This window comes from Microtus ochrogaster, chromosome 15 (genome assembly GCF_000317375.1).
Source record: "Microtus ochrogaster isolate Prairie Vole_2 chromosome 15, MicOch1.0, whole genome shotgun sequence".
Classification (NCBI taxonomy): Eukaryota; Metazoa; Chordata; class Mammalia; order Rodentia; family Cricetidae; genus Microtus; species Microtus ochrogaster.
In genome coordinates, this window is record NC_022017.1 from 10,853,785 (window position 1) to 10,880,072 (window position 26,288).

At 58.4% G+C, this 26,288-nt stretch overlaps 1 protein-coding gene across 23 annotated transcripts in view; it reads right to left on the reverse strand.

Annotated features, from left to right (window-relative positions):
• Positions 1-202: 202 nt before the first annotated feature.
• The window catches only part of Plec (plectin), a 61,791-nt gene continuing 35,705 nt past the window's right edge, over positions 203-26,288 (reverse strand). For 8 of the 23 annotated variants that reach the window (XM_013348746.2, XM_026782527.1, XM_013348747.1 and 5 more), the window contains 33 exons: positions 23,899-23,960; positions 23,705-23,719; positions 23,487-23,576; positions 23,160-23,195; positions 22,617-22,694; positions 22,421-22,513; positions 21,284-21,450; positions 20,513-20,628; positions 20,331-20,437; positions 20,124-20,243; positions 19,955-20,050; positions 19,697-19,824; positions 19,324-19,417; positions 18,449-18,603; positions 18,059-18,368; positions 17,901-17,978; positions 17,664-17,825; positions 17,388-17,492; positions 17,201-17,296; positions 16,872-16,997; positions 15,908-16,060; positions 15,658-15,812; positions 15,442-15,568; positions 15,155-15,338; positions 14,913-15,070; positions 14,609-14,787; positions 13,098-13,236; positions 12,651-13,007; positions 12,493-12,576; positions 12,253-12,357; positions 12,059-12,157; positions 7,708-11,088; positions 203-7,583 (listed from right to left, as the gene is read on the reverse strand). In XM_013348746.2, coding sequence (XP_013204200.1) covers positions 1,365-7,583; positions 7,708-11,088; positions 12,059-12,157; positions 12,253-12,357; positions 12,493-12,576; positions 12,651-13,007; positions 13,098-13,236; positions 14,609-14,787; positions 14,913-15,070; positions 15,155-15,338; positions 15,442-15,568; positions 15,658-15,812; positions 15,908-16,060; positions 16,872-16,997; positions 17,201-17,296; positions 17,388-17,492; positions 17,664-17,825; positions 17,901-17,978; positions 18,059-18,368; positions 18,449-18,603; positions 19,324-19,417; positions 19,697-19,824; positions 19,955-20,050; positions 20,124-20,243; positions 20,331-20,437; positions 20,513-20,628; positions 21,284-21,450; positions 22,421-22,513; positions 22,617-22,694; positions 23,160-23,195; positions 23,487-23,576; positions 23,705-23,719; positions 23,899-23,960 — 13,574 coding nt within the window. In that variant the 3' untranslated portion in view covers positions 203-1,364. Of the gene's footprint in view, positions 7,584-7,707; positions 11,089-12,058; positions 12,158-12,252; positions 12,358-12,492; positions 12,577-12,650; positions 13,008-13,097; positions 13,237-14,608; positions 14,788-14,912; positions 15,071-15,154; positions 15,339-15,441; positions 15,569-15,657; positions 15,813-15,907; positions 16,061-16,871; positions 16,998-17,200; positions 17,297-17,387; positions 17,493-17,663; positions 17,826-17,900; positions 17,979-18,058; positions 18,369-18,448; positions 18,604-19,323; positions 19,418-19,696; positions 19,825-19,954; positions 20,051-20,123; positions 20,244-20,330; positions 20,438-20,512; positions 20,629-21,283; positions 21,451-22,420; positions 22,514-22,616; positions 22,695-23,159; positions 23,196-23,486; positions 23,577-23,704; positions 23,720-23,898; positions 23,961-24,616; positions 24,864-26,288 lie in introns of those variants that run through there. The other 15 variants (XM_013348751.2, XM_026782536.1, XM_013348745.2 and 12 more) reach the window with 6 other exon arrangements.

A 26,288-nucleotide genomic window follows, 5' to 3' on the forward strand; every position in this document is an offset into this window, starting at 1 on the left:
CGGATGAGATGGGCCACTATGCCTTCCGTACACGGCAGCCTAGCTGCCACGTGGGTTTTCCTGGCTCTGAGGTCAGGCCTCAGCCTCATGTCTCTACCCTGACCAGGACACATTTGCTGGGCCCAGAGCCTGGGACCACAGCCTCCACCCTCCCACGGATACACAGATGGCCTAGGACCAAAGGACAAGGCGAGACCCAAAGGAAGGTTGGAATTGCTTTTATTGAGGGGCGGACACCGCAGGGCCCCGCCCATGGTCAGGTTAGTGTTCTGCCTGGCATCTCCACCTGCCACCAGCTCAAGGTTAGTGAAACATGCAAAAGCTCACTTAGAGGGTGGAGGCAGGGGCAGGCGCCACCAAGGCCAGGGGCTGGCTGGACAGGAAGAGAGGGTGGCATTGGCCAGGTGCTTACAGCACAGATGGGCCGGCCAGTGTCTCTGGGCCATGGAGGGGCCAGGACTCCCTGGGACAGAGGTGGGCAGCAGCACCCAGAGAGGGTTTCCACAGGTTGAGAAGTGACTGGGCCTCTGGGGTAGGAGAACCCTTCAGCCTGCCCAGCCAGAAAGTCAGTCTCCTACCCTGTGTCTGGGTCTTTAGGGCCTGGGTACAAGAAGGACACAGAAGGCACTTACAAGGGGAGCTGAGGCCGGGAGGCTGAAGCAGAGGCTCAGGTCTCGGGGTGGGGGATAAGTATGGGTGGGTGAGCTACAAAGCACAGTAGCTCCAATGGCAGCTGCAGGAGCCAGGCGGGAGGCTGGGGCCACGTCCAGGCCTTATCTTCCCATGGGGAAGGGGCTTCTCTGGGCAGGCTGGAAGAGATGGCTGACCTGGGACTTTTCCTTCGCCAGCAAGACCCACTGAATAGGCAGGTAATTCAGACACACACTGAGGAGAGGCAGCTGGCTTGGGACACAGGCCTCAAGAGGCCCAAGAGCTGTCTGCTCATAGGATCGTCCCCGGCTTCCCCAGCAGCTAGGACCAGCAGGTGGACATCCAGTGGGGTGGGCTTAGAGGTCTGGGGGCCTTTCCCAGATAGAATCCTCCCAGGAGAGACAGGAGTGGTAGGCTGAGTGTCCAGCTCTGGATTCTCCAAGGCACCTAGCTGTGGTGAGTGGCAGGTAGAAAGGATTAGAGAGACCCAAAGAGAGTGAAGTGGTCACTAGGCCTGGGCCAGTCCCATTTCCCGACACAGGCTGTCTGGACATCAGATATATATACATATATATTAATGTGTTAGTCTGGTCTTTTTGGTTAAACTTTAGGCACCACTTGGGAGGAAGACACCTTTACATGTTAAAGACCCCAGCACCTCCACAGGGAGCCTGGCCACATGCAGAGCTGGAGGGCAGGGTGCAGGCAAGGGGTCAGGCCACGGCAGACTCAGGACCCCCTAGAGAGGCTGAAGGCCCTGATGCATAGCGGCGACCATAACTGGAGGAAGAGTAAGAGGAAGAAGAGAAGGTCATGGAGAAACCGGAGCCAGTGGCATCAAAGCTGCCGCGGCGGGAACCAGCCCGGGAGCCGGTGCGGGAACCAGTGCGTGAGCCCGTGGTGGAACCAGAGCCGCTGACGCTGTAGGGGCTATAGTAGCCCTTGCTCGACTGTGCCGCAGCTTCCAACAGCCTCAGCCCTGTGCCCTCCTCCACCATGCTGCGGTCCAGAGCATCCTTGTAGGAGATCTTGAGCTTGGTCTTGGGGCACGTGAGGTACTTGGAGTAGGCACTGACATCTCGCAGCTTCTGGGCAGTGCGGGCATCCACCGTGCCACGTTGCAGGGCCTCATCGAGGGGCACGCGGCCAGGGGTGTCAGGCTCAATCAGACCACCTGTTAGGTACTGCACTTCCAGGAAGCGCTGGCCAGCCTCGTAGTACAGCCAGCCCTTCTTCAGGGCCTGGGCAGCTGACATCTTGGTCTTGGTGCGTGGGTCCTCAAACCCACAGAAGGCCTTCTGGGCCAGATTGATGCGGTCTACCATGATCTTGTCCACAAGGCCCTTGTTGACAGCCTCGGTGACCGGGAAGCGCTCACCAGTGCTGGGGTCAATGATGCCCCCAGTGCAGGCCTGTGCCTCCAGCAGCCGCTGACCGGTGATGTTGTCGACCAGGTTGCGGTGCATGGCCTCCGTGATGGACACCTTCTCCAGAGTCTCTGTGTCCAGGATGCCAGCCACTGGGCCAGTCTCCTCGGTAGGATCAGACCAGGAGGCTAACTGGGTCCTAGAGACGGCAGGGCTGATGGGATAGGAGGAAGATGATCCCACAGATGAGGAGCGGGAGCGGAAGCCACCAGCATTGCCGGAGAGCATGTCAGCAAACTCAGTGATGGAAAGTGTACCAGCACGGTACTGGTCCAGTGCTGAGCGGTCAATGAAGTTCTTGGTGAGGGCATCGTCGATGTCGTACTGTCGGCCCGAGCGTCGGTCAATGATCATAGATTTGACCACGCCGTCTGAGGAGGAAATGGTGATTTCTTCCCATTCACATTCCTGCTCTGAGAGCTCCAGGTATGTCTGGTGGTCAATGAGGCCCTTGCGGTAGGCCTCATACACTGACATCTCCTTGCCTGTCTCAGGGTCCACGATCACCACACGGCGCTTGCGCACTGAAGACTTGGAGGACGTCTTCCGCTCGCGCTTCTTCTCCTTCAGCGGCAGGAGACACAGGCCAGTCTGGGGGTCAGTGATGCAGCGTTCCATCAGCTGCAGGTAGGTGAGGTTCTCCTCCGTGTTGGGGTCAAAGAAACCCTTGGTGTCATCTGAGGGATCGGTCAGGATCTCATTCATCTCCTCATCGAAGAGGCCACGCTTATAGGCCACCTCCACAGGTAGCCGGTGGCTCTCCTCGGGGTCGATGATGCCACCGGTGGCAATCTGAGCCTCTAGCAGACGGATGCCATGGTCCTTCAGGATGAGGCCCTTCTTCATGGCCTGGAAGAGGGAGATGAGTTTTCCAGAGTAGGGATCCTTGTAGCCAGTGACAGCACGCTCAGCTGACAGCAGCTTGTCTTTGAACTCGGGACCCACAATGCCCATACGTACAGCCTCCTCCACAGTCAACTTGAGTCCCTTGATAGGGTCAATGACATAGCCAGTGGCTGCCTGTGCTTCCAGGAGCTCAAAGGCTGTACCCGGGCGAATAATGCCCTTCTTCATGGCCTGGTACACTGAGAGCCGCTCCTTGGTAGCATCAACAAAGACTCCAGCAATGCAGCTGGTACCCTCAAGGAACTTCTGCAGGGCCTTGGTGACCTCCTCAATGGAGGTCAGGCCTTCTTGCAGCTGTAGCGCTGTGGCCTCATCCATGACCTGGGACCGCACCAGCTCCTCCACGGTGATCTGCTTGCGCAGGCCACGGAAAGTCAACTTGCGGGCATCGGAGAGTGGCAGGAGCATTTGGCCACTGTTGTCATCACGGCGGCACCGCTTGAGCAGCTGTGTGTAGCTGAGGCGCTCATCCGTGGAGGGATCCACATAGCTGCGCACCTCACTGGGCTCTGACAGCTGGTCATGCGTGTCCTTATTGAGGTAGCCACGTTGGTAAGCCACCTCCAGAGGGAGGTGGAAACCCAGGCGGGGGTCCACAATGCCTCCTGTGGCTAGCTGGGCATCAAGCAGCCTCAAAGCCTCCTCAGCAGGGATCAGCTCCTTCTTCATGGCCTGGAAGAGCGAGATGGTCTGTTCGGTATAGGGGTCACGGTAGCCAGTAACAGCCCGCTCTGCGGAGAGCAGCCGATCATGCAGCTCTGGGCCTACCAGACCCTTCCTCACGGCCTCATCCACAGTCAACCGCTCACCCTTCACAGGGTCCAGCAGGAAGCCCGTGGCTGCCTGTGCTTCCAGCAACAAGCGGGCCACCTCAGCATTCAGCAGACCCTTCTTAAGGGCCTGGTAGATGGTTAGGGTCTGCCTGGAGCCAGGCAGGTAGACACCGGCCACAGAGCCTGTGCCATAAAGGTAGCGCCAGGCAGATTCCATCTCCAGAACCTCACGGAGGCTCTTGGTGCCCTCCCGGAAGAGGTTGTAGGTCTCGAGGGAGATGATCCGGGCCTCGTACAGGTCTTCGGCAGTGAGGCGGCGACGCACGTAGTCGTAGGAGGCAAGGTTCTGCTGGCGGATGATCTCAGTCTTCTCGATGATTTCAATGATGATGATGATCATACGCTCCTTGGTCACTCGGCCAGCCTGAAAGTCAGCCATGAGCCGGGTTCGCTGATCCTCTGGGATCATGTCTGACTGCATCACCTCCCACAGGGACATGGAGGAGCCACCGTGGCTGCCACCACCAGGGATGTCAATCTGTGTCTCCTCGAACGCCCTCCTAGTCTCCTCCTCCGTATACACCTGTGTGGTCTCCACCACCTCGGTCTTCTCGGCCCCTCTGAGTGGCAGGAGGCGCAGGCCTGTCTCGGGGTCCTCCACACAGCGCTTCAGCAGCTGCAGGTAGGTGAGGTTCTCATGCGTGTTGGGGTCAAAGAAGCCCTTGGTGTCGTCACTTGGATCTGCCAGCACACGGTTCATCTCCTCATCCAAGTAGCCACGCTGGTAGGCCACGTCCACGGGCAGGCGGTGGCTGTGCACAGGGTCAATGATGCCACCCGTGGCGATCTGAGCCTCCAGCAGGCGGATGGCATGTTCCCTGAGGACCAAGCCCTTCTTCATAGCCTGGAACAGTGAGATGGTGGTGCCTGAGTAAGGATCCTTATAGCCAGTGACCGCCTTCTCAGCTGACAGTAGCTTCTCATGGAGCTCAGGGCCCACGACTCCCGCCTTGACAGCCTCATGGACGTACAGACGTTGGTTCCGCACAGGGTCCACTAGAAAGCCAGTGGCTGCCTGGGCCTCCAGCAGGAGTGTGGCTGTGCCAGCCGTGAGGAGACCACGGCGCATAGCCTCATAGATGGTGACTTTCTCCTTCGAGTCCTCCAGGTAGATGCCAGCCAGGCAGCCGCTGCCTTGCAGCAGGGTCCGCACAGAGTCCACCTCGGACAGATCTTTGACTGTCGTCTTGCCATCCTTGAGCTGATCAAACTGAGCTCTGTTGAGGATCTTGGCAGCAAGGAGCTCACTGGCTGGCACAGGGGCACGGAGGCCACTGAAGGACAATCGCTCCTGCCGCTGGGTCTCCACCTCCTCCACAATAGTGATAAGAATTTTGATGACCTTCTCAACGGTGACCTTGCCTGTGCGGAACTGCCGGAGCAGCTCCTGCCGCTGCTCCTCGGTGAAGTACTCAGAGCTTATGAGTTCCCACACTGTCATTGTCCTGCCCTTGAAGCTGCCCGCAGGAACCTCAACTGTGGCCTTCTCCAGTGTCTCACGGGCCTGGAGCTCAGAGTAGACCTCCTCCTGCCGGGCCCGGACAGCCTTCTCTGAGAGTGGCAGCAGGCTCAACCCAGTCAGCTGGTCAGACCGGCACCGCTGCTGGAGCTGGCTGTAGGTTACTGGCTCCCGGGTACTGGGGTCAAGGTAGACTCTGGCATCGTCCCTGGGTGACAGCAGGGCCTTGTTGGTCTCTTTGTCCAGGTAGCCCCGGGTGTAGGCAACATCCAGGGGCACACGATGGCTCTTGCTGGGGTCTACAATGCCACCAGTGGATAACTGGGCATCTAGCAGGCGCAGTCCCTGTTCCCGTGGGATGAGACCCTTCTTCAGGGCCTGGAACAGTGAGACACTCTGTCCTGAGTAGGGATCCCTATAGCCTGTCACAGCCTTCTCAGCCGACAAGAGCTTCTCATGCAGCTCAGGACCCACTAGGCCAGCACGCACTGCCTCATCCACAGTCAGCCGGACACTAGTGGCAGGGTCGATGATGTGCCCAGTGCCAGCCTGGGCCTCCAGCAAGGCCACAGCCACATCTGGCTGCAGCAAGTCTTTCTTCAAGGCCTCGTATATGCTCAGCTTCTGCCCTGCTTCTTCCAGCCACACACCAGCAATGACATTGGTACCCCGCAGGGCCCTCCTCACGCTGTCTGCCTCGGCCACCTCCCGCACAGAACGCTCACCCCGTTGCAGCTGCTGGTAGAGTTCTTGGTTGATGACCCCACTGTCCAGGAGCTCCGCAGCAGGCACGAGGGCACGGAGCCCCTCAAAGCAGAGCTGGCTCTTCTGCTCGTGTTCCTCCACTACCGTGATGACAATCTTGATGATCTTCTCCACTGTAATGCGGCCTGTGCGGAACTGCCGCAGCAGGTCGCGCCGCTGCTCCGCGGTAAAGTACTCGGAGTTGATAATCTCCCAGATGGTCACAGTCTTACCCTGGAACTTGCCAAACGGTGCAGACACAGTGGCCTTCTCAAAGACGTCACGGGCCTCTGTATCAGTGTACATCAGCTCGCCACCTTTGGCAGCCTTATCTGTGAGTGGCAGGAGGCGCAGGCCGGTCTCGGGGTCCTCCACACAGCGCTCCAGCAGCTGCAGGTAGGTGAGGTTCTCATGCGTGTTGGGGTCGAAGAAGCCCTTGGTGTCGTCATTCGGGTCAGCCAAGATGCGGTTCATCTCTTCATCGAAGTAGCCACGCTGGTAGGCCACGTCCACAGGCACGCGATGGCTGTGTACAGGGTCGATGATGCCACCCGTGGCGATCTGAGCCTCCAGCAGACGGATGCCATGGTCCCTGACGATGAGGTCCTTCTTCATGGCCTGAAAGAGGGAGATCTGCTCACCCGTGTAGGGGTCCTTGTAGCCGGTGACAGCACGCTCGGCCGACAGGAGCTTGTGGTGCAGTTCAGGACCCACAACCCCTTCCTTCACAGCCTCATTGACAGTCAGCCGCCGGTTCCGCACAGGGTCCAGCAGGAAGCCTGAAGCTGCCTGGGCCTCCAGAAGGATAAGAGCTGTTCCAGGGCTAAGCAGCTGCCTCTGTAGGGCTGTGTAGACACTCAGTTTCTCATTGGTGGGCTTCAGCAGCAGTCCTGCAATGCTGCTGCGGCCCCTCAGGTACTGGCGCACATCTTCGCGCTGCATGAGCTCAGTCACTGTGGTGTGGCCCTGCACCAACCGCTGCAGTTCCTCCATGCTGAGAATGCCTGCTTCCTGTAGCTGCTGAGCTGGCACCTTCTGACGTAATCCCTCGAAGGTGTGCTCAGGTTCCATCTCCACGGATGGACCGTCGAGGGCATCGCGGCCATTGGGCAGGGCTTTTGTGGCAGCAGCCTGAGTGGCGGCGATCTCCTCAGAGTGTGCCAGTGCAGCTCGGTGCTCTTCCTCCAGGCGCTGCAGCCGCTCGCGCAGCCTCTGGTTCTCCTCAGCCAGCAGCTTCTCCTGCTGCTGCCGCTGCTGCTCCAAATGTTGCAGCTCCTCTTGCTTACGCCGTACACCCTCCTCTGCCTCGTGCTGCCGCCTCCTGGCTTCCTCCATGCTGGCCATCAACTCCTGTTTCTCCTGCTCCATCTGCTGCTGCTGCCGCTGCTGTTCCTCACGGAGCTGTTTTGCTTTTGCCACCTCATCCTGGAAAAGCTGTTCCAGCTTGGCCTTCTCCTCCTCGATGAAGCGTTCCCGTTGGAGCAGGCTATCCTTCTCAGAAAGAAAGCTCTTCTGCAAGGCCTGTGTCTCCTGCAGTATCTGTTCCTGCTGCACCGTCTGCATCTGTTGGGGATGGGAAAAGGGTCAGCTCTCGGGGAGGATGGAGACCCAGAAGCACTCACCACCAAGGGTAGACCCTCCCTGCCACCCAGCCCGCCCTTCCGCCTGTGAGGAGGGAGGGCGGTACCTCCTCAGACTTGAGCTGCAGCAACTTGGCCTCTTGCTTGAGCTTTTCCTTCTCACGCTCCAGCTCAGCAATGGCCTCCCTCAGACGCTCGGCATCATGATCACTCTGCTGTCGCTGGATCTCCAGCGTCTGTACCAATGTCACCTTCTCCTGTGTAGCTAGCTCAGTGCGGTGCAGCTTTTCACCGATCTCTTCAGCCTGCTTCCGGAAGCGCTGGGCATCCTCCTCTGCCCGGGCCTGAGCTCGGCTCATCTCAGCCATGCGCAGCTTGAGGCGCTCAGCCTCTGCACTCATTTCCAGCTGCCGCTGCCGCTCTGCCTCCAGAGTACGCTGGAAACCCTGAGTCTCCTCTACCAACTGCTGCGCCATCTGCTCCTTGTCCTCCTGCAGCCGCCGGGCCTGCTCTTGCGCAAGCTCCTTCTGCTGCTGTAGCAGCTCGGCCTCAGCCTTCAGCCTCGTGGCTTCCTGCACTGCCTGCATCTTTTCCTTGAGCATCTTCTCTGCCAGGGCCCGCTGCTGCGCCAGGTCCTCCTCTGCTAGCTGCCGCAGCCGCGCTGCCTCCTGGGCAGCCACACTCAGCCGCGCAGCCTCCTCCGCCACCTGTTTCATCTTCTCAGCCTCCTCCTCCAGGAAGCGCTGGGTGTTGTCCTTGTCGCGCAGGATGAGTGCCCGGTTTTCAGCTTCAATGCGAGCCTTGAGCTTGCCCAGCTCCTCCATCTGCACGCGGACAGAGAAGAGCTCCTCCTCTACCTGGCTCCGCTGCCGGGCTGCCTCTGTTACCTCTGCCTTTAGCCGCTGCAGCTCCTCATCCAGGATGCTCTTCTGATGGTCCGTTTCCTCCAGCTGCAGTCTTAGAGTGGTCAGCTCCTGCTCGACCTGGGCCTTCTGCCGCAGGGTCTGCTCTGCAAACTTCTTATGCTTCTCCATCTCTGCGTCAGCTGCTTGCTTCTGTTTCAATGCCGCCTGCTCTGCCTGAGCCCGACGTGCTGCCTCCTGCTCGGCTTCCTTGCGCAGCTTCTCTGCGGCTGCCTGTGCCTGAGCCCGTGCCTGTGCCTGCTCCTCGGCTGACTGTTTCAGCCGCTCTGCCTCTTCTACTTGTTTCCGTGACTGTGCGGCCTCCCGTTCTGCCTGCTCCCGGGCCTCCTCTGCCTCTTCAGCAGCTCGCCGGGCTGCCTCGGCCTCACTGCGCAGCCGTTCCAGCATGTTCTGCTCTTGCTGAAGTGTCTGCTGCAGCTCCTCTTCTCGCTGTTGCACCACAAAGGCATGCGCCTTCTCCTCTGCCTGCAGTCGTTTCTGGGCAGCCTCCTGGGCCAGCTGCAGTTGCCTTGCTGACTCCTGCTCTGCTCGTTCTCGCTGGCGCCGGGCTTCTTCCACCTTGGCCTTGAGCCGCTCGACTTCCTCCAGTGCAACCTTGCGCTGGCGTGCAGCTTCCTCCTCAGCTGCCAGACTCTTCTGCACACGTTCCTCAGCCTCCCGGCGCTTCTGCTCCTCCTCAGCTGCCAACTGCCGCTGCCTAGCTGCCTCCTGCTCCGCCTGCTCCTTGCTGCGCATTGTGTCCTCAGCATTGCTACGAATGCGCCCTAGCTCCAGCTCCAGCTCTGCCTTGCCAGCGGTAGCTTTCTCAAAGCTCACCTTCAGCGCCATGATCTCCTCCTCCACTTGTCGCCGCTGCCGCAGCGTGTCCTCCACCAACCCCTTTTGCCTCTCTAGCTCACTCTCTGATGCCTTGCGCAGCTGGGCCAAGCGCTCCTCTATGTCAGCCTTGTGCTGCGCAGCCTGCTCCTCCAGACGCCGCCGCTGGAAGGCCTCATCTTCAGCCAGGCGCCGCAGGCGCTCATTCTCAGCCTCCTTCTCTTTAAGAGCAATCTCTGCCTCGGTCTTGAGCCTGGTGGCCTCACTGATGGCAGCCAGCTTCTCAGTAAGCACTCGTTCTGCCTCAGCCCGCTGGCGAGTTGCATCCTCCTCAGCCAGCTGCCTCTGCCGCTTGGCCTCCTCAGCCAGGGCACGCAGACGAGCAGCCTCCTCGGCCAGCTCTCGAAACCTGTCCGCCTCGGCCTCTAGCCTCTGCTTAGACTTCTCGTTGGTGGAACGAGACTCTTCCTCGGCTCGTGCCTTGCTGGCCAGCAGCACCTCCATCTCCGCTCGCACCTTGGCCAACTCGGCCTCCAGTTCCTGGCGCTTCTGCGTGGCTGCGGTTGCTTCCCGCTGTAGCCGGGCCAGCTCCTCTTCTAGCAGCTGCCGCTGCTGTTCACCCTGCTCTGTCTCAGCCCGTAGGCGGATCAGCTCCTGCTCTGCAGCCAGGCGCTGCTGCGCAGTGCCCTCCGCCAGCTGTCGCTGCTTCTCCAGCTCCTGTTCGGCCAGCTCTCGCTGCCGCACCGCCTGTTCCTCTGCCTTGCCACGTCGCCGTGCTTCACGCTCTGCCTCTTCTTTCTGCTTCTCTGCATCGGCCTGTGCCAGGCTCTTCTGCTGGGCCACCTCTTCTGCCTGTAGCCGCAGCCTCAGCGCTTCATTGGCCTTCAGCTGCCAACGCTCCAGTTCCCGCTCAGCCTCCTCCCGGGCTCGTTCGGCCTCAGCTTGTTGCTGTGCCCGCCGCTCGGCCTCCTCCCGCAGCTGTGTCACGGTCACATGCTCCTCCTGCAGAGTGCGCTCCAGCTGTGCTGTCTTCTCTGCAAAGGATGCACGCTTGCTCTGCAGTTCGGCCTCTGCACTGCGCTGTGCCGTCTCCAGAGCCACCTGCACCTGGCGTGCCCTCTCTGCCTCAGCTTGGCGCAGTCGCCGTTCAGCCTCCTCAGCTTGCAGTCGCAATTCCTCCAGGGCCTGCAGAGCCCGCTGCTTCTCTCGAGCCGCCTCGGCTTCAGCCTTCACACGCAGGGCCAGCTCTGCCTCTGCTTGCCTTTTGCGCTGGCTCTCATCTTGCACCTGCCTTCGCAAGCGCTCAGCTTCCTCCTGAGCCTGCCGTTTCTGTGCTTCGGCCTCCTCGGCTCGTGCGCGCAGAGCCTGTAGCTCACCCTCTGCCCCCCCACGTTGGCGCTCAGTTGTCTCCAGCTGCAGGCGCACTACACGGATCTCTTCCTCAATGCGCATCCGGCTGCGTTCTGCAGCCTCCACCTGTTGGGCCTTGGCCAGGATCTCTGCCTCTGAGCTCTGCCGAAGATGCTGCAGCTCCTCTTGGATGCTGCGCTTCTGCTGCTGTGCGTCCACCGCTGCCTCCTCACGTCGCGCCACCTCCTCCTTCATGCGCCGCTGCAGTTCTTGTGCTTCCAGCTCCGCCTGAGCCTTAGCCTTGGCATGTGCCTCAGCTAGCTGTCGCTGCTTCTCCAGCGCAGCCTCTACCTCAGCCAGTCGCTCTCGTTCCTCTGCCCGCTGTTGCTCAGCCAGCCTCTGCGGCAGCAGCAGAGAGAGGAAGAGCGTGAGTGTAGGGAGGGTGCCAGGCGCTCACATTACATGGAAGGTACCACCACAGTTCACTTGGACAGCACGATTTGGGGGGAAGAGGGAGGACAGAGGTTCCAACCCAGCCAAGGAGACAGCGTGCACCCGCCCAGGGTACTTGGGCAGCGAGCATAGCGGCCCCACCATGCTCACCAGCCTGGGGAAGGAGGCCCAGGCGTCCTCCCCTCTTCCCGCAGACAGGCGACGGAGACAGATGGACAGGGAGAGAGAAAGAGAGCAAAGCAGGAGGCTTGCAGAGCCTGCAAGCCATACCCACCATACCACAGTCCTGCCTGAATCCTAGCAGACCCTCTCAGGCCTGGTTCCCACAAAAGGACCCTCTCCCTTCACAGGGAGCGGGGCTGTTCCCAAAGCCCAGTGGGGCGGGGGCATGGTGAGGCAGCAAAGTAGGGACAGCCGTGCAGACCAGATCCAGCACAGAAGGGCTTTTAAGCCAGCAAACCAGGAGCAAAGAGTAGGTAGGGCTATAAGCAGGCCCACAAGGCCACCTGGGACGTAGGGAACTAGACAGATGGCACCATGCCTGGCCAAGTTACTCTGAGATGCCCCTCTCCAAACCCCACAACAGCATATACCAACTCTTCCTAGGGCAAGAGCCCCAGTGACATCAACACAGAATCCCCAGGAAGAGCATGTATGTGAGCCAGAAGGATGCATGTAAAACAAAAAGAAAGGGCGCACTAGCCACCAGGCGAGAGCCGAGCCGAGCCAGATCAAGTAGGGGCCATAAGGAAGGGCGACCTGGGGAGCCGTGCTGGGATGGGGTACTGGGCAGCACTGGGCATGGGGCTTGGAGTGAACTGTAACAAGTGGTCTCAGACAGGTGCCTAGGGACTGCATTTGCAGTCAGAAAAAGGGACTTCCCCCACCCTGCCCACACAGCCCGAGGCATACATACCTCTTCCTCTTCCATGCGGCGCAGCGTCTCACTGATGAACTTGATGTACTGACTTGTGAGTGTGGTCAGCTCACTGTAGCGTGTACGCAGATCCACATACTGGGAGAGAGGAGAGCACCCATCAATAACTGAGAGCCCCCTGAGCCCCCGGTAGCCCCCTTGCTCAGCTGAGGCCTGGCCCACCTCCATCCTACCTCTTGGATGACACTCTCCGATCCAGACTGAACCTTGGGCTTCTTGGCTGGGGAGGCCACAGGCTCAAGCTGCGCCTTGTAGGTGACCAGCTGGAGTTCATAGTCCTGTAGACACACAAGGCAGTCAGCTGCCAGCTCTACAGTCTGGTTGCCCAGGCTGTCTCACAAGCTTTCTCTGGTGCAGAACAGGCTTGCGAGGGCCCCAGGTTTGAGTTCTGCAGCTGGCAGAGGAGGCCTCACCTTGATCGCGTTGATGTACTGCTTGGCGAACCTCTGGCACTCCTCCACCTTGTCGCCGTGCCGCTCGATCTCCTCCAGCAGGGCCTGAGGGACGGAGGAAGAGGTTAGCGTCGAGCTACAGGCTGCGCCCTGCCACATGCCATGCCTATGGGGCCTACCTTCTCCTGGCGCAGTTGTTCTCGGGCAGCCTGGCTGTTGGGTATTGGCACAGCCTGGATCTGTTCTTGCCGCTTCTTGGCATCCTGCAGCCAGGAGCTCAGTGGGTCTGCGCTCTCACGGTAGTAGCGAAGTTGGCGACCCAGCTGTTCAAGCTCCCGCTGTCGCACATCAGTCTGGGCTAGTACAGCCTGCCAGCGCTCCAGCAGCTGAGTGACGCGCTCTCTCCAACGTTCCACTTCCACGTCCCGTTCGCCGTGCCGCTGCTGTAGCCGTTCACCCACTTCCTGTGCCCCCCGCAACTCATCTCTTAGGGTGTCAAATACAGGCTGCTGTGCTTCCGCCTGGGCCCGCAGTTTCTATTGGGTAAGGCAGGGCGGGTATCACTTATTTTAACACAGACTCCTATTGACCCTGTCCCCAGGGAAGCACAAGTTCCCAAATGCTACCTTCAGTGAGGCCTTGGTGGCTTCAAGCTCTTGGAGAGTGGCAGGCACAGCCTGGGCCTCTTTGAGCTGCTCCTCATGGGCTTTAAGCACCTCCTCGGCCCCCTGGGTACTGCGAATTACCAAGCTGATGGTCTTAAGTCTAGGTAGGAGAGAGCAAGACTCAAGTCAGGAAATAGACGAGCTCAAGCAACACACCCTAGACGAAGGAACTGGAGCCGCTAGGTACCTCCTGCTATGCCATACCCTACCTGGCCAGACAGAGCAGTGGTCACATAAGCTAGGAGACCTGGAGGGAGGATGCTCCAGCTAGGAGCAGCAGATTCTACAGTCCTGGAGCAGGTGATAGCACCTGCAGCACAGTCCTCAACCTCCAGCTCAAGACTGGCTGAGCACACAGGAAGTAGAACAGAGCCGATCCTAACCTAACACTGTATTAACATCTGTTAATGAGGAGTGGATGCAGGGCCTGGCGAGATGCCTCAGTGGTTAAGAGACTGACTGCTCTTCCGGAGGACCGGGGTTCAATTCTCAGCACCCATGTGACAGCTCACACCTCTCTGTAATTCCAGTTTCAGGGGATCTGAAACTCTCATACAGGCATACATGCAGGTAAAATACCAATGTACATAAAATAAAAATAAATTATCTAAAAATAAAAGTAAAGGCTGGATGCTCTATGTAATACAGGAAGCAATGCATGCTGGAAGTAAATGCTAAGAGCACAAGGCTTCTGAAAGCCAGGCCCTACGGATGTGCCTACTGTGCCTCTGAATCAAAATATGCTGAAAAAAAACCCAGAAAAAAAAAGCACAGAAACTCTGCAGCTAGGCATAGGAGGATAGGCAGAAGGGGCTGGGCTCCAGAAAGGCTCTCGTGCCACCAAGAGCTCAAGCAAGGAACGATCCTGAAAGGATGAGGTCAAGAGGCCTGGGAGCATCTTGCTGCCCTGCCCCTCTAATGTCTCAGGAGCACTGCTCCTGTCTTAACAATGCTCCTCTTAGGTCTCCATGTTTCTGCACCAAGAAGCTCATCCATCGCTCAAACTCACAGATGCCCTCCATGTAGCAGATTGGTCCTTCCTCGTGAGCCACCAGCCTGGCTACACCTCATGGCATCTCTCCCTTCCTCCTCCCTCCCTTCCTTCTCTCCTTCCTCTCTCTGTCCCTCTCCCTTCTACTCACAACGTGGAGCAACCTCTGCTCCAACCTATCCTCTCCCCACACTTCACTGAGCTGGCTCCCACACCTTTATTCCACACTTCACATCCCATCATCAAGAAGATCTATGGCTATGATCTTCAGACTGCATTGGACTCTGAGCATTCCTTACCACCTCAAGCTTCTGTGCTTGTCCACACCCACGCCCACTATCCCCTAGCCAGACTGTCCAATGGTCCTCGCTGCCGCTTCACACCCCCACCCTCATCTTTCCTCTGTTCAGAACGTGTCTGCAGTCACTGCCCTCACGGAAGGAGGCCGTCCGGACCCCAAAACCTGCACAGAGATACTCACTTCTCCAAGTAGATGGCAGATAAGCTTCGGACCTGTTCCAGCTTGCCCAGGGTCAATTCCAACTCTGAGCGCAGGGTGGGAGCAGCAGGTGACGGCTCTGGCAAGGCTAGAACTTTCTCAGCCTCAGCAGAGAGGCGGGCAACTCCCTTGCCCAACCCCTCCACCTCAGCCTGGGCTTTCTGCAGAGAGACCAGATAGGAGCACACTGACCGGCAGAGCCTAACAACCAGCTTCCCTTGAGGGTGAGAGAGGTTGCGGGAGTGGGGGGAGGAGGAAGTGAGATATAAATGAGGACTGCGCCTGCCTGTTGCTCAGCGATGCGTTGGGCACACTCCCGTGCAGGCTCTTTGTCCAGTGGTAGCCGCAGACGGTGCACGGTCCGGGTCTCACAGGCCTCCAGTTGCAGCCGAATGTCCTTGAGCTCCGAGATGCATCGCTGGCAGCGAGACTCCTCTTGCTCGCCTGGGGAAGCAACCAGGTTAGTCAGAAATGACCTGCCTACAGCCCGCCTCCCTGCCTCCCCACAAGGCCTTGCCCATCACATACCCTGCTCCAGGCTTTGTAGTAGCTGCTGGTAGTGGCGGCTGCAAGATCCATACTCGCGTTCTGCCACCAGCCGGTCCTCGGGCCCGAAGCCACCAGCATCCTGGCTGTCTCGAAGGAAGGCCTGGTAGTGCGACTCCAGGCTGCGCAGAGCTTGGCGCTGCTCCTCCGGCTTCAGTGTACGGAACTAGAGGTGGCACATGTCGTTGGGAATGGTGCCAGGACAAATGGTGCCCACAAAACACTATCATCCATCCTCCCTGGTACCCGTGGCCAGTGTGCAGTCCTACCGTGACGAGTGACCAGGACCGGATGAGCTGTATGTCCCGATTGAGGCTCTGCCATGCCAGAAGGCTCTTCATGTCCACGTACAGCTGGTGCCAGAGTGTGACCAGGGCCTGATGCTGGGCCTCCAGTCTAGGAAGCAAGGACCATGTTCAGGAGTGTCCAGAACCCTCCTCACGGCAAACAACCTGCCTACAGCCATGAACCCTGAGGTTACCCACCTAGTGACAGCTTCTTGGGCCTCCTGGTTCGGTGGTGGAACAAGAAAGCACACTGAAGGCACGGCAGCCTCACTATTGGAACTGCTGAGTACCTTCCAGTGGGATGGCTGGGCAGGACCCACCAGCTGGCATTGGTCACCCTTGTGCACAGTCACCTAAGATAGTCAGAATAGTAAAGAATGTAAACAAAGTAAACTATGCCTGGCCAGCCCATCCCATCTGGCTTGAGCACAGCCTAGCCCACTCTTACCTCCACCTGCTTGTAGTCACACACAGCCAGCAGAGGCACGTGGCCCCGCACAGGGTAGGCAGGGTTACGTGGCTTCAACTGCACAATGGCCTTGGCCCGCTTGGCCAGGCCTGAGAGGTGCCCCTTGTACTCATTCAGCTGCTCCTTTTCGTCCTGTAGGGAGGGGAGGCTCAGGGTTAATCCATCTCACTTCAGATGCAGAGATACCTGGCCCAGAAAGCAGCAGACACCCCCAGTACCCTGTTTGGGGAAACTTTTGATGCTAGGAATGAGAGCACTTAAAGGCAGTTAAGAGGGTACAGGCTTCCACAGGTTGATTCCACTGACCTCCTTCCTTCCAACCAAGACTAGGTACCCCACTCCTACCCTACCCAAGGCCACTCCTGCATCCTCTAAAGAAGGAAGCCAGTCTACTTACAAACCAGCCCCTGCAATGACCTCAGCCCTGCTCTCTCCCCTTCTAACTGTAAAAGAAGCTCATCCTCCTCCCGTATCTAACCTGAAGGGAGCGGAGGAAGAAGAAACCTCATCAAGTTCTCCCATCCTCTCAGGTAAGTACTGTAGCTGGTCCAGTCTCTGCAGATCATAGAACCAGCTTCCTCCTCTCCCCTCTGCCTCTAGGACTCCCTATCCAGAGTACTGAGACTACTGGAGATACCCCCAACCATGCCCTAGTGTATATAGGTACCACGGCCAGCTGCCCAGCTGCCCCCCACAGCACTGTAGCTATGCCTGCTCAGATCATCAATGCCTATCTACCACAGGGCTGCTGACAGCTCCACTCAGGTAGAGGGGAGTGGTTCATGCCAGCCCACCAGCCTGGCACCCATCTTTCTGTTTGCTGCATAGCCGCACCCCTGTGTGTTTCCTTGGCCTTGCTGGCCTTCCACCCCATCCACAGGTACCCACAGAGCCCACATTCCATCCAGTCTGTCCCTCTGTTTCTTGTTCACATCCGCCTCACCTGGGCATCCTGCAGCAGGTCCTCCAGCCTGGTGACGGTGATGGAGCGGTCACAGGTGTACTTCCTGCGCAATGTGTCCTGTAGTTTCTGCAACTGTTCCTCGGCCTCTCGTACGTCTGAGAAGAACTGGGGCAGCAGGAAGGGTCACACAAGGCTGACAAGCCCAAGCCCCAGGCAAGCAAAGGCCAAGAAGCCAGGGACGAGGGACGAGGTGCTGGAAACCCCCAAGGAGGACTGGCAGTCAGGGCTACATATATGTCAGGGGCTATGGGGGCTCTTCCAGGGCACTGCAGACGAGCCACAGGAGACAGAGGCGCTCTGGTCCTCACCTGGAAGTAGGCTGTGTTCTCTTTCAAGTGTGCTTCAATGCAGCAACACAGCTGTAGCATCCAGCTCCACTGGGTCTGCAAGGCAGCCTGGAAGGACTGTAGACGACACGGTCCTTAGACCCCACCCCGACGCCATCAATCCCATCACCCCCACAGAAGCTCATAAGCCCTGCAGCCATGCCCCCACCTCCACTGTGGGCCGGGCAGGATGGTCCTCCCGCAGCAGTCGGTCCCCAGTATTCTGGATCTCCTTGATTTTCTTTTCCTTCATTTCCAGTTCACGCATCAGGGCCTGACAAAAAAAGGAAAGGGTCTCAGGGACAATTTCAGGAAGGCTGTAAATGTAAAGTGTCCCACGCCCGTCTCTACAGAGCCCTGAAGCTGAACCATGGGAGACAATAGGGATGTGAGTGGGAAGGGAGAGGGTGGACACAGCAGTACTGTGAAGAAAAAGCCACCTCACCGAGTAACTCTCCTTCTTAGCAGCCATGTTGGTGTTGCGGTCACTCCAGTCAAAGCCCACTTCCTCCTCTTCCTTCTCATTCAGCCACATCAGCTCCTTGGTAGCTGCAGCCACAAACCCGTGCAGGCTCTCCAGGGACCGGAGGCGGGCCTTGGAGGAGTTCTTGAAGTAGGAAGGAATGAGTCAGCTGACTGCTGCTGCCCACCCCTCCCAGCCACCTGCAGTCCCCCCACTCACCAGCAGCTTTGCATACTGCAGGTCCAGGCGACCCAGGCAGTCTCGGTAGGCACCCCGGGTGGCAGGGGAGAGCTGGCTCTGCAAAAGAGAGGAGCGTAAGGTCTGCAGTGGCCCAGGCCTGGCCCACAACCATCGCCTACCCCAAGTGTCCTGCTTACCTCATCATTCCGTGCCCGCTCGATCTTGGCCCGGAATTCCTCAACAGACTGATGCATGCCTCTGTGGCTGCCCAGCTGGGCCTCTACACTAGGCAAGTCCACGCCCCACTCAGCATTGTCTATTCGACGCTGGTTCTCCTCTACCCACGCCAGCAGGTCTTGCAGGTAGCGCAGTGTAGAGTCCTCTAGGTCTGGGCGTCTCTGTGTACTCTGTAGGGTTACTTGGGTCACAGGGGCAGACACTCCTGCCTTCAGCCGGAGGTTGTACTCAGTGCGAATGGCTACCAGGCGCTCGTGCAGACGATACACCCTGAGAAGACACGGAAGTTGGCAAGAGGGTCAGGTGGGTCTCAGGCCGCCTAACCTGCCCTTCCTAGGTACAGTACGTACCTCCGGTACATCTGTTCGCCCTGTGGGTGCCGCCCATCTTTAAGGGTCTGCACATCATTGAAGAGCAGCCGGATCATGCCATCAGCCTTGTCCAGGTCTCGCTCCACCTCTCCCGCCCTCTGAGCCGCCTTGCCTGAGGCCAGCAGCCGAATGTCCTGCAAGATGGTCCTGTGTGACTTGATCTGGCTGACTCTCCTACTCACTGCCTAAGGTTCTCAACCAAGGCTGCCCCTTCACCCACTTCTCCAGCCGAAGATCAAGGTCCTATCTGGCTCGCAGCCAGATCCCTATTCTTTCCTCTCCCTCCTGGCAATCCCCCGTATCTTCCTATTATGGTTCTAGACAAATCTCTATCAGCTCTTCTCTGGGGAATCAGGATCCGCCCAAAAGATTCCCCGCTAGAGCCAAGGACAGAGACGGGCACAGCTCTGTCCACGGAGTTCCCCTGCCTCACCTCTATCATCTACTACACAACAGCTCCCACCCAGGCCCACACAGCCTGGGCCCTCTGGGCCCCATGGCACTTATCCAGCAATGAGGCTGGGGTCTCCCCACTTCCTATTTCCTGAAAAGGGAGAGGATGAAGGAAAGAGGGCTAGACTGGAATGAGGCAAGGAGGCTGAGAGTCCTGCCTGGTGGCCAGAGGCCAGTTCTGCTCTCAAAAGGAGGTCAGAGTTGGCAGCAAACCAGAAGGGCCTGGTTTTCCCGCCCTAGTGCCACACCCTGCGCCTGTAGCCCAGCAGGCCACAGCCCTGGCTGCAGAGTAAGCAACTCAGGGCTCCTCCCACCTCCCTCAGGCCTGGAGGGGTGCCCACTCTACCCTTACCCTGCCACCCCGCCCCCTCGCCCCGCCTCTCCTCTCCTCTCCCCCTCACCGACTGCAGCAGGGAGTCGGCCTGGTTCAGCTGCTCCTCACACAACCCAGCCTCCATCTGCAGTTTGCTCACGATGCGCTGAAGACACTCCAGCCTATGAACCAGACGACCCCAGAGGCCCACAGTGAGTCACTGGGCCCACCACACTCCAGGGCCAGAGAGTGGCTCCCCTCTGCTCTGGCCTCACTGCCTGCCTGGGGTGTACTGCCCTACTGGCCCTGAGTAAGGGAGCTTGGTTGGGTTTCCCAGCCTAAGGAGGGGGGGGATTTCCTCCTCAGGCAGTGACTCACCCTGGGGTGGCTCCCCTGCCACCGCAGGGCCCCACCCGTGCCTGCTGCCTCCCACACTGCCCGCCGCACTCCACATGGCCCACCTCTCAAACTCGCTCCGGAGTTGCTTCTCCCGCTCCAGAATGGCCACATGCAGCTTGCCCCATTCCTTTTCCACGTCTAGCGGGTGGTAGCCAGGAGGAATCTTGAGCTGGCCTGCTTGTACTGCCCCCTGTGAACAGGGACAAACTTAGGCCTGAACGGACATAAGGCCTCCTGGATGCTCATCTCTACCCCCGGGTAGGCTAGCCTACAAGCCAGGAGACACCCCGCTCACTTCCCTCAGGCACGCCTCACTTTACCTCCAAGGACTGATAGATGCCTTTGGACCGGTTCTTGTCTGCCTCCTTGGCAGGAAGCTCCGTCTCCTTGAACTTCAGAAACTGGCACCACAGAATCTGTGGAAATGAGGGGGTGTCAGCAGCTACACCGAGACAACCAAAGGACACCAGCCCAAGTAGGCAGGCCCACCTCGATCTCTTCAAAGCTGGAGGGGAACTTGCGTTCCTCAAAGGCAGCAGTATGGTGTCGGATCCACTGCAGAAGCAGCAACACAAGCTCCCGGTATTCCTGCCAGCGAAGCTGCAGCTCCTGCAGGCAAGGGAGTGGACAAGCGGGCATCAGGGTCTTGGGTTCTGGGCTGAGGACCACCTTTCACCCATTGTGGGCTACACTCACATTGGCCCTCACTCCATCCTGTGCACCAGGCACGCGGGGCATGGCGTCATACAGGGATGAAACATAGGTGATGATAGACTTCTCATCAGGCTGAGGGACATCCACATCTGCAGGGGAAAGCTGGCTCAGTGGGGCCCAAGCCACAAGGGTGAAGATGGGGAAAGCCAGTGAGAGGTTCATACCTTCTGGGTCCAGGAGCCTTGTAACTCCCAGGTCCCGCTCTGCCACGGAGAAGGCCTGGTCTAGGTTCTCCAGGTTGGTCTGACGATACACTTTATTCATATCAATGAGCATGGGCCTGCGGACAAGTGGGAAGGGACGGGGACAAGGCTACATAGACACATTCCTTCAGACATCCTAGCAAACAGAGCCCTGCTCCATACCCTCTTAAAGCCACACCACCTGCTTCACTAACAACTCCAGTTTACAATGGGGAAGATGATTCTTGTTTGGGGTTGGTGGGTTGTTGTTGCTTTGAGGCAGGTCTCACTGTGTAACCCTGGCTGACTGGTCTGTAACTCCTACATAGAGCAGATTCACAGAACCACCTGTCTCTGTGTCTGCCACCAGAGCGCTGGCATTAAAGGCATGCACCACCACACCCAACAACGGGGCCCAAGAAGCCTTTGCTGGGCACCAGTACAGGAACAGTACGCTGGCTAGATATCATGAACTTGGGTTCCTACAGTCTCCCTGCCCAGCAAGTTCCTTCAGAGAGTCCATGTGGACATGACCAGACCAGAAGAACAGAGGTGTTTGGGAAAGGCCCTGGTGGAGACAGTAGGGCCCTGCTCCAGGCACCTCCCAAAGGAAGTTGCAGGAATTCAATACACCCTGCAGCACCAGGTTCCAACAGTGGAAGATAACTCCTCTGGCTGCCTCTCTGCCCTGACTTGTTTGGAAGTCACCCGCTTGAAGTGCTCCCAAACCTCCAGTTCCCTGGGAGCACATACTTGTGCCGATGGATGATAGCGTTGAAGAGACGGCCATCACGCCAACTGGTGGTGAAGTTGTCACAACGCAGGCCTTGGTAGCCCTCTACCATCCGCTGTGACCACAGCAGCAGCTTTTCCTTCGCAGTCATGTCCTCCGACTGCCCGCTCACCTGAATGTCTGAGATCTGCCACACACAGCAGACAGAGGCAGGAGTTCAGTCCTGGCCATCTGGCCCGCCTCACCACCCACACCACCGGATGCTTTGACTGCCCGCATGGAAGCAGAGCAGCTCAGCATACAACTGCAATACCCCGGGCTTCCAGGCTACCTGGGGCATATTGGGGTTCCTGGGGTTAAAGCCTACCACATTTATCTCAAGACCAGGCCACTCAAACAGGTAGTTTCCACAGAAGACAATGGAGTAATATCTACTGTCAAATGATTGATGCTTTGGGGCTCCCCTTAGCTGGGGGAGGCTAGAGTATACCCTGAACCCCCAGAGGCTAGCAAGCAACAGAGATGAAGGGTAATGGACACAAGAAGGGCAACCCTCAAAGTTGGTCCAGCTGTTGAGGGTGAAGGGGCAGGTCAAAGCACCTTTCTAGTTGCAGGCCCAGGAGTAGTGTCTGGAAACTAGCTATGATGTGTGGGGCTGGCATCCTGACCCTAAGTCCAATGGCGGGTCAGGGTCTAGTGGCCTGCCTGTTGTCAGTATGTATGCCAGCCTGTCCCTCTAGCTGTCTGTTTGCTGCCCAACCCATGTGACTCAGCTACCATGCCAGCCTGGCTTTTAGGACCAAGATCTTAGATTTGTGGCTTCCTGTGAGGCCAGCACAGGCAATAGATGAGTCACCCAGGGTATCCCTGCAGCTCCAGAAACTTCTCTAAGCAGCCAGCAGAAAATGCATTCCTCTACAAGGAGGTTCTACCAGCCCTATATAGCCAGGGCCCGAGGGCACAGAATAGGCAGATCTTGGCAAGAGAGGATTACACCCTGGAGCCACAGAGCTAGCAAGCATATGTTCAGACTGGCAGGAAGGCTCAAAGGCACCACCTCCTGGGCCACACCCTAGCCAGAAATAGCGCCAGCCAACTAGCCATGGAACCTACCAAATTCCTAGGGGAAGGTGGATGGTAGGCAGATAGCCACTTACCTGGAAGTGCAGGATGATGGTCCAGATCAGGCCCAGGGTCAGCTTGGGGTTGCCGTCAGCAATGTCATCATTTCTGATGTTCACTAACTTCACCTGAGAACAAATGGTTCAGTCACAACCCACAGCAGAGCAAGGTGGCTGGGTTTGGGGTTTATGACCTAGAGCCTGGGGCCAGGTAGAAAGAAGGCTTACTTACCTGGCGATGTCGGAGATAGTCCAGGGCAATCTGAACATTCTGCAGCTTGTGGAAGCGCATCCTCCCCTTCTCTCTGGGCTGAGAGGAGGCAAGACACAGTTACAGTCCACAGGGCAACAGTCACGTCAGGGCTCCCCACCCTTCAGCCACCCCAAAGCAGCAGCAGCCCCTCCATCATCCCAGGTTCACCCTCCTCAGTTGGACGACCACCAGTCCGGGGGCAGGCTCGGAAAGCCAGCAACCCCAGCTGTGGGAAGGAAGGAAGGGAGTGGGGAGGAGACAATAGCCAGGAAGCCACAGGCGGAGGGCAGTGGCATTGAAGGGGGGTCCTCAGTGGTGCCCACTGCAGCTTCTGGTGAGTCTCTGGCCCAGCCCCGGGCAGGCAGCAGGGAGGGCAGCAGGCAGCTTGACACACAGCCATCAGCCCGCCCAGGAGCCAGATGTGGGCCAGGCTGGAGTGGCCGTCATCCCCAGGTGAGTTGGGTGGGCTCCAAGGTCTTGGGAAGCCCAGGTGCCGCCATGCCAGCAGGCACAACCACTCACCAGGCGCAAACTCCTGATTACGTCCCGCTCCCTCGGCTGCCCAGCCAGAGCAGGGCAAAGGGTAAAGGGCAGAGGTCAAGATTCAGAGTCCAAGCAGCAGAGAAACCAAAGCAGAGCAGAGCATGAGGTTACTGTGTTAGAGCTCAAAGGCAGAGAACAGCGGGGGGCCATGGCCATTCACTGGCCTGGCCTTTGGTTGTAATGCCAACACCCTGGCCAGGGGGAGCTGTTGGGATTGGAGGAGGTTGGAGAAGGTGAGAGACCAAGCTAGACACTGAGTGGGCAGTAGGAAAAGGCCCCAAGGAAGGCAGGCAGGGACACACATACCAGGCTGTCCCCTGAGAGGACTTCCAGCAGGGAGATGAGGTTGTGGCCATCACGGAGGTCTTCGTACAGGTCACTGATGTGCCTCTGAGCCTGTGGAAACAGCAGGGACCAAGATGGCCACAGATGAGAATCCCCATAGGCACTCGGGCACTGGGCACTGCACTGGGTGTAAAGAAGCAGGGGCGTGGAGCACACCCCTGCCCCACGCAGGCACCTACCTCTGCCCTCCAGTGCTACAGCAGAGACCATGAGAGACCAGAAAGAAGAGGAAGAAAGAGACAGGAGTGAGTGTGGGAGGGAAGGACAGAAAATAACAGGTTTCAGAGATGAAAGGGAGCTTAGGAAGTGTGAGAACGCCCTGGGGGGGTGTGGGCTGGGGAACCCTCCCAACTCACAAGCAGACACCACTAACCTTGATAAGGTGTTTGTTGACCCACTTGGTGAAGGTTTTCTTCTGCACGCGGTCCCGTTCATCTGGAGGAGACAAAACCCGTTTACCTTGAGCCTGGGAGAAGCCTAGAAAGGCCCCCAGAGGTGAGCATCGCACAGACACAGTGGCCTGCTAGGCCAAATCTTGCCTGACGAGGTTCCACCAGGATAACCCCACACCTTTCCCAAATCAGAAAGGCTCAGGTCCCCCAAGAAACCTCCCCATACAGACACCAGAGATCAAGGCAGCCAGGTCTACCCTGCCCTAGTCCACAAAAGGGACCGGTCCTAGCAGGGTGGTGCTGTTCAAAACTTCCTTTGTTTCTGAAAGAGAGGAGGTCTAGAGCCTCTGTGCCCAGAGCCCACAGCATACAAGTCCCAGCCTGCCCCACCCCGCATGCCGCCTCCCAGGCTAAGCAAGAGCAAGAGCATGGGACCAGCATGGCTTTTGGAGGGAAAGTCAAGTGTCCCTGACAGGAAAGCAAGAGACACAGAGAGCCCTAGTCACCCTGGTCCCTGGCTTAAAGCTCAAGGACCAATCACTGATGGGCATGGATCACTGGCCCCCCATCTTGGAGCCTGTGCCCGAAATCCATACCCTTATAACAAGGCCCTACCACCCCCAATCTGTGCCAAGGCTTCCTGATACAGGAAGGACCCTTCCTGTCACCAAGGCCCTGCCCAGAAGGAATGCCAGCTACCTTTCTTGCCCTCGGAGGCCCTGAGTACAGCCAGGTAGAGGTTGTCCTCTGAGCTGGTTCTCTTGCTACCCAGGCCCTCGGGCTCAGGCACACGGAGCCGGTGCTGAGACATGACGCTGCCCCCGCCCCTTCGTCACCCTGCGCTCCGTCTAGGCAGCCTGGTGTGGCACACAGGCTGCTGAAGGCTGCCGCGAGCTACTCTGGACACTAACTCAATGGAGGCTCAGCTCAGACTGGAGTCCTGGCGGCCACTCCCTTGCCTGCTGTACTCCCAGCAAGGCCGTCCCACCCCAGGAGCCTAACCCCGCCTTGCCCGCCCCCCAGAGGGGAGTGTCCCTGCGGGAAAGGAGGAAGGCAGCCCCTCCCCCATGGCCACACCCTCAGCCCACCAGAAACAGGAAACCCGGGTTTCCTCACCCACCCTACCCACAGCAGTAGAACCTGGGTACAGAGATGGGGGAGGGAGGGCTGGCCCCAGGATCACAAGGGAGCACATACTATCCCCATGGCCATCCAGAAGGATCTTGTATTACACGCGGTGAGCAGAGGCTCCCTGCCATTCATGGGTGTTATTGTGTAGATATAACAGATTATTTCCCTGTAGAGTGAAATTCCTAGGGTGGGGACCAGCTGCCTGTCTACTTCTGAAAATTCCCCTAAAGCATACCTCCTCAAGCCTGCACTGGGCATGGACTATGCCCTATCCAAGTAGCCCCCACAACTGCTAGGTTTCCAGACCCTACGGAAGGACTTCCTGGCTTTGGCAGCGTCTCCCACAGGATCCCAGAAGTCCAGCCCAAGCCAGCCCAGCCAGGCAAAGCACACCTCAGGCAAGAACTGCTCATAGCTCAGCAGTGACTCATCCCAGTAGGGCAGACCAGCCCAAGCTGCAGGGACACCTCCCCAGTTGGGGTGGGAGAAAGGGCTTCTGGGGCAGCAGGCAGCACACCAAGGGGGTACAGCCAGTGAGTCAGACCTGGGGAGGGGGCCTGGGTGCTGTGACTCACTAGAAAAGAAGCTGTACCTTGGGGCAGGATGGGGCTCTTTGCAGCAGGGTAGGGCAGGCAGATAACAGCTGTTACGTGCTGTAAAGGTGGAGGACCCGGGCAAAGGGCACAGGGGCACCTGTGACTAGACCTGTCTATTGTAGCCTCTGGCTCCCTTGGGTCAGGAGATGGAGCCACCTATGGCTAGCAACTGGAACTGCCCAACCTACCCGACCCACTCTAGGAAAAAATGTACCACCCAAACCACAAGAATTTTCCAGTCCAGGCATCAGCCTTGATGTGATCCAGCTGTGAGTTGCTGAGGACCAGCCCCCTTCCCAGTATTCCAGGAAAAGTTTGCCCTATGCTGCCCTTGCTGCTGCCCTTATGGCCACAAGAGGGCATCAAAATTCTGTAGGGCGGAGTAGGAGCCAGTGCCTGAGTTAGGCCTGCGATTAACCCAGCGCACGAGGCTCTGCCGAGTGTCAAACACTACCCCTCCTATGAGGGTTCTCTTCGGCCTCCAATATAAGACCATCTACCTCTTTCTCCTCTAGCCTGACAACCACCACAACCCACCAGAGATGACTCCTCCCACTCCAGAGGTCTTCTGAACCTCAAATCTGACTCTACACTGGTCAGTGCTCTGGAAGCTTCTCAGAGACCAGGCCAGCAACCTCCCAGTC